Here is a 16,328-nt window from a genome sequence, read left to right as displayed (position 1 = left end):
TATTAAACTTTATAGTACCACTGTGTTCTACTCAAGTGACCTTCCCCATTTTGCAGTTCTGTTTCTCAAAGGTAACAGTGTAATATTTAAAAATAAAAGAAGTGGTTGGTACAATTCACCTGCTGCAGCCTACAGAATTCAGTCCCTCCTTATTCAGAAAACCATGTATGCATGTAAAAGAACTTAAAAGATTCCATGTGAAAGGGCCCACAGCTGACATTTGGCAGAATGGTCCTCAAGCACTTTATTATCACATCCTCCATCTTAGGTCACACAAAACCATAAATAAGATAGATACACAAAAATTTGTAAGTCAACTTTTCTGCACCGGTTTCATACAGCTGCTTCAAAGATTTGGTAAGAGACACAGGGCTTTTCTGCACACTTGACTTACTCCTGATTTTCTTGACAGTTGATCCACAAGCACTGGAATCAGTTTGCGCATGGTTCTTCCGCATGTCTGTCTTCCCTCTCATTTACAGAGTCGTGGGGTCAGTTTATATTCTTCCTTTCTGTAGGCCTTTTTCCTTATAACTTTGTGAGGGAAGGGCTAGATGAAAGCTGGGAATTCAGATAACCTGCTAAGGCTATTGTTACCACATTCTACCAATATATCAATATTTTAGTACCATTTTTTAAAAGGAAAGGAAACCACTCATCTTCAGGTTGGGGAAGGAGGGGAGAGAGTGGTTTGACCATGACAGTCCAATGATCAAAAACTGGGCTGGAGGTGAGTGGAGTATGCAGGACAAAGAAAACCCATCAGTAACATTATAATGAGGAAAAAGGGAGATTCAAAATCAGCTTCCAGAAAAAGATCAGGGCAAAAGTGGTCTCAAAATAACTGGAAAAAACCCTAGGCAAAAAAAAAAAACCTGAAGCAAAAACTAAAGGCACAAAAATGGATTTGGAAATTAGGGACTAAATGAAGCAGAATGGGGCTGGAACTGACAAAAAATGTGAAGCTCCTTGTGAATTACTCTACAGCTTCTTAAGGGAGTCAAATAAAAGTGCCAGGTTAGTATAGCACAGTGGTCACCAACCTTTTTGGCACCAGGGACCAGTTTTGTGGAAGACAATTTTTCCACGGACCGGGGGTGGTGGGATGGTTTTGGGATTATACAATTGTGCACTTTTTTTTGGTGTGGTGGTTAAGTGTGTGGATTTTTTATCTGGGAGAACTGGATTTGATTTTCCACTCCTCCACTTGCAGCTGCTGGAATGGCCTTGGGTCAGTCATAGCTCTCGCAGGAGTTGTCCTTGAAAGGGCAGCTGCTGCGGGAGCCCTCTCAGCCCCACCCACCTCACAGGGTGTCTGTTGTGGGGGAGGAAGGTAAAAGAGATTGTGAACTGCTCTGAGATTCAGAGCGGAGGGCAGGATATAAATCCAACATATTATTATTATTACTACATTGTGATATATAATGAGATAATTATACAACTCATGGCCCAGTTGCTAAAAGGCCATGGGCCGGTACCAGTCCATGAACCAGGGGTTGGAGACCCCTGGTATAGCAGATCATGTCAAACTAACAAGCCTTAAGCAGTTTCAGTAGTCTCTAGTTTCACAGTGGGCAATTGTCTTACTAAAATCCCTCTAGAATTTTGCTGTGGTTGACATGTTAATGCTGAGGTTAGTCGAATTACACAAAGATTTCTTGAATGTCTGTTTGCATTACAGAAGTATCTATGAAAGACTAAATGCCAAAATTTCCTAGAAAGTAAAACAAAAATTTGAGAAGATTCTCATAGTTACAAAAACATACACAAAAAGTTTTTAAATATGGATTTGGTAGTAAAAGCCATGAGCCAGGAAAATACAAGCTGCTTGCTTGGAATTGTCAACATGTTCTTGGGTTCATTACTAGTTAAAGCAGCTTTTAGTCTGCACTGATTCATCATTCCCACCCCCTTCTTGATGTGCACAGTTCCAGGATGGGCCACAGGAAACAAAAATTTGATAAGATCTGTTATTTCAAATGGTTACTTCTGGTCCTGCTGTGTTTGAAGAATGAAGATTTACACAAATGCAAAACCAATTCCACACACCCCCAGGTACACCTGAAGAGGGGGTTGTCTTACATTTACATACAAGATACAGTTATGTCCAGTATAATTGTGTGTATATATAACTTGTGGGCAGGGTCATCTTACTTTCAGGGTGATCTTCCTTTCAAGTAAAGGGCTTGATTAAAAGGCTGGAACACTTTCCCTATGAAGAAAGGTTGAAACGCTTGGGGCTCTTTAGCTTGGAGAAACATCGACTGCGGGGTGACATGATAGAGGTTTACAAGATAATGCATAGAATGGAGAAAGTAGAGAAAGAAATACTTTTCTCCCTTTCTCACAATACAAGAACTCGTGGGCATTCGATGAAATTGCTGAGCAGACAGGTTAAAATGGATAAAAGGAAGTACTTCTTCACCCAAAGGGTGATTAACATGTGGAATTCACTGCCGCAGGAGGTGGTGGCGGCCACAAGCATAGCCACCTTCAAGAGGGGGTTAGATAAAAATATGGAGCAGAGGTCCTCAGTCCATTAGCCACAGCACGTATATGTGTGTATATAATTTTTTTTTGGCCACTGTGTGTGACAGAGTGTTGGACTGGATGGGCCATTGGCCTGATCTAACATGGCTTCTCTTATGTTCTTAAATGCAATATGTGGATGAAAAGTAGCATAATAGACTCTTCAGAAAACACAGTTACAGACAAGCAAACTGCATTTCTTTGATGCTCAGTTGGTTGAGAAATAGCTTGTAGCCTGCTTCTAAAGAGGAAATGGGTGAATTTGCAGTTTGAGTTGATTAGAAAATAGGATGGTAGCCAGCTGGTTTAACAAAAACAAAAAGCTTTAAGTATACACATGGTTTTAAAAGGCTCTGTGCGATATTACAAATTTAAAGGCAGCCTTTGACTCAGCAGTGCAAATACACATTCTGGAGACCAAAAGCCTAGATTGACTGTAGATTTTCATTATAGCAGTTTCTTTGGCAGCCAGCACCCCACTAAGAGGAAAGACAGCTTGTTGACCTTAACTACACTCGCTATAACTGACAACAGCTTTCCTGAGAGAACTCAAATTATAAATACTATCTTCAACAGCATGTGGTGTCCTGTTTATCACACAGTGTGCCTGTTAAGTTTTTCCCCACTGTATAAGATTTCCAGGCATAAAGGAGGCATAGGAACGGTTGAAAGAAAATTCTTATAAAACAAAAACAGTGGTAAAAAACTAATAATTCACATATTCGAAACCAAAAGACTTCAGTCAGTCAGTGCTTTCCCCATGTTTTGATGTTTTTAGAACAGGTAAAATCATGTCTCCAGTTAATTTTGTACAGTTACAACATCAGCAAGAATAATTACACTTGCTTGGTAAATAAATGCAAGTGCAAATTCCCAGTGACACAAGTTAACAGAACCCTTGAAGAAGAACAGCTTCTCTGATATTTCCCATACACCCTGGGTTTATATTTAAATGATTTTGTAGACAGTTGAAGTTCTTTTTTTTTTTTTAGAGCTCCTTTAGCACAGTATACTGGATTGCTGACCAGAATACTTGAATAGTTCCCATTCCATGCTGGCACTGTACAAATTACATGACCTTTTTATGGGCTTGTAAATACATGTGATGCATTTTTTCATAACTGTTTCCTAATATTGTTAAACTTAGTTTCTATAGAACTTTCATAAAAGCAACAGGAAAAAAACCTTCCACAAATAGGAAATATAATAAAATGTCATGAAGGGTCTATATAATGTATTCTAATGAAGTATGGCTATATTCATATACCACCAGATTTTCCTTAAATTTGGCTTCATAATCTTTACATATGTAGAATGATAGTCTTTTTCAGTGCCTCAGAAAGGCAAACTCACCATAAATATGCCGAAGTAAAAATGCATGCCCATTTCATTAAGAAAACCAAAAAGCATTAGCTCACTTACACTGTATAGTCCATTCTGTCCAGGGAGTGAGAAGCCAGGACTGGCGTTTCAAGGGTTTTACATTCACAAGACTAGCCACACCTGCATTTTATTCATGTTTCTATGCTTGTTAAAACTACCAGAGTGGAGTGAGCATTTCAAGAATGTGAAACTTGTTTCTTTTTTGTACAGCTAGATTCAAGGCCAATAGCGCCTTAGAGACCAACCGGATTTTTGGCACATGAGCTTTTAAGAGTCAAAGTTCCCTTTGTCAGATACCACTGCAGACCAACATGGCTACCCTCTGAAACTATCTTCTTTTTTGTAATTTCTCTGATGACTAGCTCTGAAGGGGGAGAAACCATACAGGACAGGAATATTTCAGCACTCATTATCAAACAAGCATATTGAAAAAACTAACAGCTCTGATAAAATTGTTGTTATAAGATGTAGCAAACTGTACTCAAAGCAGCTTCTTTATTATAGGAATTAGAACATACATACATACCCTTCCAGTGTAAAGTAGACACATAACACTTCTCTCTCTCTCTCTTTTTCTTTTAAGCACAGCACCCAGTAGCTGGGTACAGGTATTAACAGGTGAACAAAACTTGGCAAAGCATTAGAAAATATGCACAATCATTGATTAAAACAGATAGCCCCTTTCAGGAAAAGTCACACTTTTAACATTAGAAAAATCAGTTGCAGAGACACCACTACACAAATGTTCCTGAAATTTCCATTAGTACATATTCCAATTCCCATACTGTAAGCAAACTTAATTTTCAGGAACCTGATCTCAGAATCAGTTATCTATCTAGCAGAAATTAAGCAATTTTCTCACTTCCATTAAAATATCACAGCAGACATTTCTACACTTTCCCACTTATACGTTCTCATATAACCACTACAAAGATAGTGTGGCACTTCACTTTCTTATTGGCTGATTTTAAAAACCAGGAAACAAAGAAGGGCCTTTTGAAAAAGCAAAGATAGATCGAGGGAACAGATACACAAGTATGGCTAACAACAAATATGTTTTGGAAGAAAAGCAGCTATGCTACATCTAAAAATGTGACTAAATTTTAGGCTAAGCTCTTCATACAATGATGATTTTTCCCATTGTCAGAAATTCTAACAAGAGCTAAATCAAGGCTAAGCCCAAAAAGATTAACAGCTACGTCAAGAGACTCCAGCATATGCTATTAATTTTATACCACAGGCTTTCTAATCTATGACACAAACACAGAAGTGATATTAAAAATCACTATTGCATTGTAGACAAGGTGACAGATATTACTGCTGAAAGCCTGAAGTGGGCTTCATTCTTCCATCCTATGCTGAACAAATGTAGCACAGGTTGTGCACTCACTCACAGCACTACTAATGTTTCAGACTCACTTAGGTTATGCAGCAGCTATGTGAAGACTCACTGCCAAAAATAGTTTTAAGCAGCACTGTCAACCCTGATTTAAGTAGACATGGTATGCACAATGCAAATACCCACTTAGACCTTTTCTAAATGAGGTCAGTAATGTAGTAAGCATTGGCATCAAATCTATTCTTGTAAGAAATCATTTGTAAATATACACCAACAAATCTGTAACACTGCTCATGCTGTTCTAGCATCTGTCTAAAACAGGAAGTCCACAAGGTCAGCAATTTTATTATTCAACCACTTCTCTGCTACTGCAGTGGATTAAATATGTACCTATAAAAATGAAAGCTAGGGTTCTTAAGAGTCCATGGGATGCACTAGAGAGGCATAGGGTCATATGTAGTCTTCAGAATCTAAGGCTTATTGTTGAGAAAGAATCTTCCAAGCACATTTGCTCTGATGTCAATATGTAAGTCCAGGCATGTTTTACATGTATGGTCTGAAGGTGGCTGCATTTTATCATAAAATTAGGCATTAACTGAAAATATACAATCCCTTAAAATTTCAAACTGAGGGTCACTTTAGATACTTAACACTGGATTGTATTCAACTCAAAATATCAGTTGCTTGTATGGTATCAGATGTATGCTCTATCAATGTAGGAAGTTCCAGTATAAGCAAACATGTTTTGGTAAGGAGTTGATGTGGTGATTTTTCATTGATATTTCTTAAGCAGTTCCATGACTCATTTATTAGAGAATACCCTGAGATAGCGGGAAAACTGTGGACTCTACCGTGCAGTAGAAGCAAGCGAAAAGGTGAGATTTAGTAAACCACAGGAATGAGGACTGAGTTAGAATACACAGTTGCTGAAGATTCCAAATTGTTTCCACCAGAGGAGCTACATCTTCTCTTTCCAGTTAAGAAGCAAGCAGCTAGTCAATGCAGTTGCATAAACAGCATCAGTTCATCCCACATTACACTACTTTCTTGGCACAATTTATTTTTCCTGACCCAACAAAAAAGATGTTAGCAAATTATTAACAATATTCTATCCTAAATTGTCAGTTTAACAGCCCTATAAAAACATTTTAGAGTTTAAAAAGTCTGTGCATGCTGTAGATATTAAAACTGCAGTCACCCTTTCAGAAGTCATTCAGACAATCTTTCATGTTCTAATCTATTTAGTGAGACATAAAACCCTCTTAGCTGAAGGCAACAGTTTCTATATTGGAAAGTGCCACATATAGGTTAAGAGAAATCATACTGTACACTTGAAGACACCAGTCAAGCCCTTTGAGTCAACTGTTTATTGTTTGATTTTTAAGGTGAAGGGCACTGAAGTGGCATAGCATAATTTAGGATTCCATTCTGGATGTTCAGGTTTAAGCCACTTCTTTAATAATACCTCTCAGTCTTTTCCTGTGTAGAGTTTTTGGCGATAATGATCACTTTTGTCTTTGTGATCCCACACTTTGGAATGCTATCCCATACTCTGAAAGCACAGAATTGAAATAAAAATAATAAAATTTGATCTGAAATTTCAAGCTCCTTCCCAAAGCAGAAAGTATACTAATTTACATTACTTTAGGCTGCATGACCATTTCAGATTTGTGTGCATGCATGCACTCTGTTAAGTATGTAATGAGAAGAGAATGATTAGTTAAATAAGAGTACTGCAGATTTAATTTCACATCTTGGCTATATTCTGACAAAGAAGAAGTCACCAAATATAGCAACTAGGTCCTGTCCCAAGCCAGGGATTAACTAATGCCCCACCCCAACCTTCCCCAGCCCACCCAACCCAACTCCCACCCCCAACCTTTTCCAAAGTCTCCCAACTAAACAACACTGTTGGCAAATCAAGACAGCATGAAACATACATCAATAGAAACAAAAATCTGACATGTGCCAATGCATCAGGTTAACTATCCTATTAAATGACAGTTCTCCCACACCAACATTTCTGCTTGAGAGCCAGTTGTACCTTTGCCACCGTGGGGCAAATTTTTACCATTCTGAGCATGCTCCATGGTGCAATAACAAGTGCTTCAATGCTACAAGACAAAGGAGACTGAACACCTGAAGTTTACCCTTGGAACTTCTTTTCAGGGACACCCTGTGACCATCTCATCAAGGTCCATGCAATGACACTCAGAAAGTACAATCCAATGCTTTAGCACAAATTACAATATCCAGTTCAGTACAGTGTAAGGCATGTGGACAAGAAGAGACATCAGCAAAATGCAGCAGGAAGGAAAAGAATTCCAGACCAGCAGAAAGCACTGGTGCTTGATGCTCCAGTTCACTAGTTTTTAAACTCATTTTGAATCCCTGATTCCTATTTACTGAGGCTGAAATACATTTAGTTTCTGAGGCCATAAACCTTTGATAGTGACCAATTCCTTGTGTCCGATGTTAAAGATGACATATTGGTTGAAACTGTAGAAAGAACAAAGCACCAGGGATGTCTTGCAAGTGATTACAACTTGGCCTTCTCTTCTAAGTGTCAAAGTACTAAATTTGGTTCAGGGAGTAGGTGCAGGGAGTCAAACTGGCCCAGTCACTAGCACTGTCACAAAGAAAAGTTTCTTTCAAAAAACAAGGCAAACAAGATTATGAAGCCCTTCTTTGTAGAAGAAGCCCATGTTTTTTTAAAAAAAAATTCTGCAAAAATCAAAGTGTTAGATTTCTCCATCTAAAAAATAGTTTATACACATGCACTGAGAAAGTGACCAAACAGATCTCAACAGCACCTTACTGTACATAGTCTAAGACTTAAAGAACCAATCTTGCATTTGTAGCCTTCTTTTAACTGAAAAGATAAAGGTTCTGGTTATGGCTGGGACAACACACAGAGAACATTTCAGAAGTCAAGGCAGAAAGGAAGCTAACAGCCTTGCCCAGGTTGTTAAATTTTTGTTAATAGGGAAGGGGCACTTCATGCACAAGAGGTGTTTTACAAAATACATATCCAAGAAAAAGCAAGAAAACCCCACTTTCCACTAGAATGCAACACTCAAACATTTGCTCTGCCAAAGGTTGCTGCACGTCTTGTTTGACAGAGGAAGCATGTGAAGGAGGCAAGAAGAGGGAAGGAGTAAGGGAAATCCAAGTTTCAGTCTACTTTTCAAAATCTGTTTTTCTTATAAAGACATCCTCAGTCATCTGATATCAGACATAGTGCTCTCTTTTGAGAATGATGTGGTCACAACTGGAGTGCCGTTATTTGCCAAACAGCCTTGCCTCAAGGTTTCAAAGTATGAGGCCTGCACAGGTTTGTGATACTGCAGAACTTTTATGGCATCATCTATCTTAAACCATTCCCTTTTCCTTCCTGCAAGTAAAAAAAAGGGGTAAAAGTTAGTAATACAGCAAAACAATGGAAGATTTTACAATTTCTTCCTTTCACAATTTACATAGGCAGACTGTATATCTGTGTCAAGAACAACTGTTCTGAAATAGTTGACTTGTAACTCAATAACAGTTGCCATGAAATGTTTAACTGATTCAAGGTCTTCTCAACAAAATTAAAAAGAAATGATCCAACTTTCAATAATACAGGTATATAATTACAAAACTAAATTTTAGTATAAAAAATATTTTTGGGTTCAACAAAGATCTTATTTGACCATTTTCAAGAACACAGAAAGAATGTGTGAGAAACATTGTGTTTTGTAAGGATTTAGCTTTCTTCCTTAAACTTTCAAATGGCCAGTTCCTGAAAGAACAGCAGCTCCCCTGATGGAACTGCTTTTCTGCTTGCCTATTCCCCCCATTCCTGCTGCAGACTCCGAGCTTGCCTTCCACTCTGTTTGTCTGGGTCCACTGATCCAAAGGAGCATGATTTCAGTGGGCAAAAAAGATGCGGTGGTTGGGAGCATGGAATTTACCTTCCTCCTTGACCTGGATAGCCTAGGCTAGTCCAATCTTGTCAGATCTTGGAAACTAAGCAGAGTCAGCCCTGGATGGGAGATCACCAAGACATATTTGGATGGGAGGTCACCAAGGAATACCAGGGTTATGACACAGAAGCAGGCAATGGCAAACCACCTCTAAACGTCTCCTGCCTTGAAAACCCTATGGGGTCACCATAAGCCAGCTGTGACTTGATGGTACTTTCCACCACCACCAGCATGACTATGGTTATACTGTATGGCTTCAGGATAATGACCCTTTTATAATGCACATGCTTTTTAGTCATAGTTGCTTATCTGTGTTGACAAATATCCAGTAAAAACTAGGTATTCATACATCAGATACCAAAAGTTTAATAAAGACTTTCAGGTTATAGAGCTGTGAAAGTGGCTCTATCTTAAAGTATGAGGCATTCACTACTTAAACTACAAACATTCTATTCCTTATGAAACTGAGGTATCGATATAAAATATGGTATGGAGGGCTACATGCTGTCAAAAGGAGATGTCTTTGTAGAACAGAGAAACATAGTTTAACTGTCTGAAGGCATCAATGTTGTCAAAAATTCAGGCTGGCATCAAGTTGTGCTCTTTGTCTCGTTTTTGACAACCCAGTATGTATCTTTAATGTTACAATGACAAGCATACAGGTCATATCTAAGGCCTAGTTCTCACTGGGGTAGTAAAAACCTGTATCTGGACCATGACATTTTAAATTGCTGGTGAGAACTCTTTTAACTAAGTGTTCCTCCATTTTAAAAATTCATATGAGAAAGCTAGCTAACAAGGAAGTTTCTGTCTGCAGGGCATTTTGTACAGAAGACGTAGACACAGATTTACCATCTCAAGCCTAAGCGCCTTTGCTCCTGTGCATGTTGCACAGTACATAGAATTATAGAGTTGGAAGAGACCTCCAGGGTCATTTAGTCCAACCCCCTACACAATGCAGGAAGCTCACAAATACCTCCCCCCAAATTCAGAGGATCCTCATTGCTGTCAGATGGCCATCTCACCTCTGTTTAAAAACCTTCAAGGAAGGAGAGCCCACCACCTCCCGAGGAAGCCTGTTCCACTGAGGAACCACTCTAACGGTCAGGAAGTTCTTTCTAATGTTGAGCGGAAACTCTTTTGATTTGATTTCAATGGTTCTGGTTCTACCTTCTGGGGCCACAGAAAACAATTCTGCACCATCCTCTATATGACAGCTCTTCAAGTACTTGAAGATGGTGATCATATCGCCTCTCAGCTGCCTCCTCTCTAGCAGGGCCGGCTCACCAACTAGGCGGTTGCCAAATTCCGCTCACCCTTCTTCCCCCCCCCCCCGCTCATCCTGCCACTACTGCCAGCTCCCACTTGCCTTCCCTTTGGGCCGGCAAGCAGAGGGGGGGGGGCTGCTTGTGAGCAGCCCCATGCCTGCAGCTTACTCGTGAGTAGCCCCATGCCTGTGGCCTACTCATGAGTAGGCAGCAGGCGGGTGGCTACTTGCGAGTAGGTGGCAGACACAGGGGCGGAGCTGTGCTGCCCTGCCTAGGACACCAAAAAGGCTCGGGTCAGCGCTGCTCTCTATGCTAAGCATGCCCAGCTCCTTCAACCTTTCTTCATAGGACTTGGTCTCCAGACCCCTCACAATTTTCATCGCCCTCCTCTGGACCCGTTCCAGCTTGTCTATATCCTTCTTAAAATGTGGTGCCCAAAATTGAACACAATACTCCAGGTGAGGTCTGACCAGAGCAGAGTAAAGTGATATCATCACTTCATGTGATCTGGACACTATACTTCTGTTGATCCAGTCCAAAATTGCATTTGCCTTTAAAGCCACCGCATCACACTGGTGACTCATGTTCAGCGTATGATCCACTAAAACCCCTAGATCCTTTTCACACATACTACTGCTAAGACAAGTCTCCCCCATCCTATAACCATGTATGGGATTTTTCCTACCCAAATGCAAAACTTTATATTTATCCCTGTTAAAATTCATTTTATTGGTTTTTAGCATCTTGGCTAAGACAGTGTGCGTTTGCAATAAAAAAGGCCAACGCCATGCTGGGAATTATTAGGAAGGGAATTGAAAATAAATCAGCCAGTATCATAATGCCCCTGTATAAATTGATGGTGCGGTCTCATTTGGAGTACTGTTTGCAGTTCTGGTCGCCGCAACTCAAAAAGGATATTATAGCATTGGAGAAAGTCCAGAAAAGGGCAACTAGAATGATTAAAGGGCTGGAACACTTTCCCTATGAAGAAAGGTTGAAACGCTTGGGGCTCTTTAGCTTGGAGAAACGTTGACTGCGGGGTGACATGATAGAGGTTTACAAGATAATGCATGGGATGGAGAAAGTAGAGAAAGAAGTACTTTTCCCCCTTTCTCACAATACAAGAACTCGTGGGCATTCGATGAAATTGCTGAGCAGACAGGTTAAAACGGATAAAAGGAGGTAAAAGGATTAACATGTGGAATTCACTGCCACACGAGGTGGTGGCGGCCACAAGCATAGCCACCTTCAAGAGGGGTTTAGATAAAAATATGGAGCAGAGGTCCATCAGTGGCTATTAGCCACAGTGTGTGTGTATATATAAAATTTTTTGCCACTGTGTGACACAGAGTGTTGGACTGGATGGGCCATTGGCCTGATCCAACATGGCTTCTCTTATGTTCTTATGGCTACTAAAATCCTAAGGAACTTAGTATATAGGAAGCAGCAAGCAACACCCTGAGATGCCAAAAAAGAACAGAGCCTGTTAGCCTGTGACAGCAGTAGCAGGAAATATATGTCAAAGAGCTACCACCCACTAGTTCCTAGTTAAGCTGAGGTGAAAGTTTCCATTCAAACTGTTTTTATACAGAAGCAGTAGTGGAAAGTCTCAATCTACAGGTGTTTCAAACTTAAGGAATCTATCTGCAGTACCTCAGATTAGAGACACGGTTATTTTGATTTCAATGCTGTTCCCCCTCCAATGCTTCACCTCAGTTGCTGTATTTGTTTTAATCTTTTTCATCTAGTGCTATATGGCATGGTTATGTTCATTCTGCAATTTTGTTATGAGTTTTGTTCCACTTTAATAATGCTCCAAGGCAGACAGGAAGTAGTTTTGTGATTGATATACCTGTGTGCAAGTATGTATGAGAGATGAGTGGTCTTACTGATTCTGAGACCCCCACCTTCAAGTTTGCCTTGGGCCCCAGCCCCCAGAATCATTAAGATTGCCCCTTCCTGGAAATGGGTAGGGTATGTTGCAGCCCCCACACTCAGATCCTTGCAGCCTCACCCTTGTTTGTCCTGTATTATGCATGCTTGGTCTACCAATGTCGGAAAAGATAAGTTGATGTGATGACTTTTCATTCATATTACTTATGTAGTTCCATGACTCATCTATTGGAGAATACCCTGAGATGCTGGGAAAACCATAAACTCCCTATTTGCTACAGTACATTAAAACCAGTAAAAGAAGAAAGCTAGTAAATAACAGAGCCAGGACTAGGTTAGAATACAAATTTGATCAAGATTCCAGATTGTGTGTGGTATGTGTTTTTAAAACATCATTTTATAATGAAATCATGCACATCTGTATGTACTTCTAGTACATCCAGAATGTTTTAGCAATTTGTCTTAGCCTCCATACCAGTAACAGCCACTGCCCCCTCAAAGACCTATAAAGTCACAGCTATTAACTCTTCCTGCTCCAGCCTACTAGCACATCATTTTATTTGGTTATGGTTACACTTGTATGTACATATATTATTTAGGTATGGCTTATAGTAAAAGTAAGCATGTTATACCTAACCAGTCCACTAGCTACTATAAGGTCAAGGCACTGGTATAAAAGACACTCTCCTAGGAGTGTGAGCAAGCACCGTAAGTTTATATTACTGTTTATATCCTGTAATCTTTGTTGAGTCTCAGTGAGAAAGAGAGACTATAAATAAGTAATTTTTTTACTGCTTATAAAATATGTGTGCAAAATATCTGTTACAATTTCCACGATTATGGAGCATGAGCCTAAACTCTTATCTTAAGATTTACTTTTTATACTAGAATAAAAATTTAACAATGCAATCTCTGCAGAGCTACTCCAGTCTAAATCCACTTATTTCAGTGGGCTTTGACTGGAGAGATTCTGCACAGGATAGCACTGTAAGAACCTTAAATGAAAACAAGAGTAAGATCTGGAAGACAATATGAATCCATATTTCATGCACTCTTTTGGAGTAATTGAAACATTCAGGTCAGGACAGCAGTGGGCGATTGGTTCAGCAAAGAGGGCCAATAAAAACCATAATTCAGAAAAGCCACAATCTTCAGATTTTCAATATATGAAATAAATTTGCATATCTTTTTGACACAGAAAAAAATACCGGTTAAAAAGGTAAGCAAGTTGATTCACACTGGAAGGCAAGACTGCCTTGGAATTAATCAACCACCAGCAGTTTGATACAACACAGCTGGACTGTTAGCACTGTTTGATTGTTCAATATTCACTACTATTAAACTATAATTATGAAAATTAGATTTTTTAAAAAAACCCTGAAAGTTCTGAGGTAAGAGTGTCCTGGTAAGAGTGTCCTAGTTATCCAAAAGTGCTTCAGGAGTTGTGTTAGGTCTAAACAATGAGCCCCCCCCCCCCAAAAAAGATAATGCCATGAAAATAACTTAAGTCCAATATATTTTGACTTCCAAGAAATAAAAAGAGCATAAAACTCAAATGCATAGAAAGGAATTTAGCTACTAGTCTCATGTTAAAGCATCTGCACTATTCAAGTCTTACCAATATTCACAGAGTCCTCCCAGTCTTCCAGCACTTCTGTGACAATAAGTACGTAAACATATGTTCTGTGCTTCCTGTCCTCATTCTGAAAAGAGCAAGGCCAACATTAAAAAGTGAGATGCAGGGTACACAATGCCTGCAGAAATTATTAAAGTATTTTTTTAAGGCAATACAGGCAGTCACAAAACTGCCTTTAAAAAAACAGCAAGTACACTGTATTAAGTAATAGCGAGACCATTCCCTCTACAAAGCTATACTGACAGTAATACCACATCGAGGTCACTTAGGGATATTAAGAAAGTGCTTAGAACATGAGACAATGTGACAATATTTCCAGAATAAACCTTTGTACTTTTGCCTTTGCCAAATACTACTGTTTTCTATGTCCTCTAACATTTGAAGGGCTATAAATGAGGGGGAAACTGATGAATTATCTTGCTGTCCACCTCACTGAAAGCTTTAAAAGTTTTCAAATCATGATCACATAATATGCATGATTTTACAGACAGATGTTTGATCAACGGTGATAATTGTTTTGACACTTACCTCAAAAATTCCTACTAATCTTCCTAATGTCCCTTTCACACCAGCCTAGGAAAATTTAAAAAAAAGGGGGAAAATCATTTTCCTAACTTACAGAATGACTGTTTCCTTATTTCAGTTAGGCTACCCAGTTTATGAACAAGAAGGGAAAAAATACTGCAAGCAACAATTTATGTAAAATACAAGTAGCAGAATTGAAAATGTTTTACTTCATTAGTGCACACATTAGGAATCTGGACGCACTAAATTACAAATCATCATCTTACCACTGTCTCCATCAAATAGAAAGCATAACAACCCTAAAAGAAACAAGTCAAGCTCTAGTAGCAATGCTATATTCAATTTAACATTCTTTGATAAATGAGATCCTAGACCTCTTTTAGTGCCCAAGTAAGAAAAGTCAAACATAACCCCACATACAAGTAGTAATTTTCTTTCCTACTCTGCCACACCTTGCCCCATAACAAAGCTGCCTCTAACTGCACTATTACAAAAATATTAAAAATGTCTTAGCTGCCTATTTAACAGCTTAAGCCTAAGGTCCAGACACACAGCTAATCCGTAAGTCTTTGCTATGTCAGTAGATGAAATAAATTTTGAAAAGAAACCACTCTAGGGAACTTAAAAAATAGAAACTTAACTGGAGTCCACAGAAATACCAATTTATCATGGAGCAGCACTCCAACAGTCCCCTGTCTCCACCTTATACAGAAGCAGCCAACCAACACCCACACCCTCATCCCATGACAGAAGAAAGAAAAGACCAAGAGAAGGAACAAGCACCCTCTGCTGTGGGGAGGCTTATGGCATGCCCAGTAGGAGTTCTATAACTAATATGTTCCTGGGATCTCTGCAGCAAATGCATACCTTTTTATAGGGGATATACAGGGAAGAAAGGACAGACATATCAACACCACCGTTGGCATAGAAAGTCCCCACAAGGGCTTCTCTCATGTACAGGTGGGTTATGAAATAGGAACAGCTATTTAGAACAAGACAGTCACTAAAACAAACAACAAGAGAAAACACAACTACACATTCACAGAAGGTGTTCCAAATCATCTCCCCAGTAACTCAATGGAGAAAAACATATGGAGGAAAAACAGGAATTAGGGGTACAAATTCCATCAAGAGGGAAACTGAAAACAAGACACTGCCCATCTTCAGGCCAGCATCAAGCAAATAAGCAGCAAAATAGAAGGAGGCAGGACCAGAACACACGCCAGACACACTGAATACCATTTTTGTACACTATTGCCCCTCCACACACACAAGAGACACAAGTACATCATGGGACACTTTGAACCCTCCATTGGCCCTGGTATCAAAGCAGCCATATACACAAGTCTACACAATGAGGTTAGTATTATGGAAATCATAACGGGCTACATTGAACATGAACTTGTTAATAGGCAAGGAGAATAATACCAGAGTAATAACATCAGCAATGCAAACGTCAGTAAGAGAACAGAAACCAAGAAATGAAACCTTGCCAGGGACTTGTTTCATACAGATATAAATTGTCTGTTCTACAGACAAACCCAATTAAAGATTGTTTTAAGCTTAAAATACAAACATACTTAAAACTCTAGCAATATTTTGTTTAAAATGTAAACGTGCGGGAATAGTGGGATTTGGCAATGCAATTTTAAAAATAAAACATCGTGAAAAAGCACAAGGATCTCAGCAGAAACTAAAAATATAAATTGTTCTGAGCCTAGAAAAACTTGAAATGGCTGGGCATTGCAAGCTCCCCCCCCCTCCCCTGCAGCTAATCAGATTGGCAGTGCTCT

General features: G+C 39.3%; 1 protein-coding gene across 1 annotated transcript in view; it reads right to left on the bottom strand.

Moving 5' to 3' along the window:
• Nucleotides 1-4,388: 4,388 nt before the first annotated feature.
• Nucleotides 4,389-16,328, bottom strand: part of NUDT3 (nudix hydrolase 3) — a 74,687-nt gene continuing 62,747 nt past the window's right edge. Inside the window, exons 3-5 of the mRNA XM_060231480.1 lie at nt 14,539-14,583; nt 13,993-14,077; nt 4,389-8,645 (exon numbers count right to left, since the gene is read on the bottom strand). Of these exons, the coding sequence (XP_060087463.1) occupies nt 8,473-8,645; nt 13,993-14,077; nt 14,539-14,583 (303 nt within the window). The 3' untranslated portion in view covers nt 4,389-8,472. The remainder of the gene's footprint in view (nt 8,646-13,992; nt 14,078-14,538; nt 14,584-16,328) is intronic.

This window comes from Heteronotia binoei, chromosome 2, assembly GCF_032191835.1.
Source record: "Heteronotia binoei isolate CCM8104 ecotype False Entrance Well chromosome 2, APGP_CSIRO_Hbin_v1, whole genome shotgun sequence".
Lineage (NCBI taxonomy): Eukaryota > Metazoa > Chordata > Lepidosauria > Squamata > Gekkonidae > Heteronotia > Heteronotia binoei.
The sequence above is the reverse complement of the archived record's forward strand: the minus strand, read 5'-3'. Positions and strand labels throughout refer to the sequence as shown.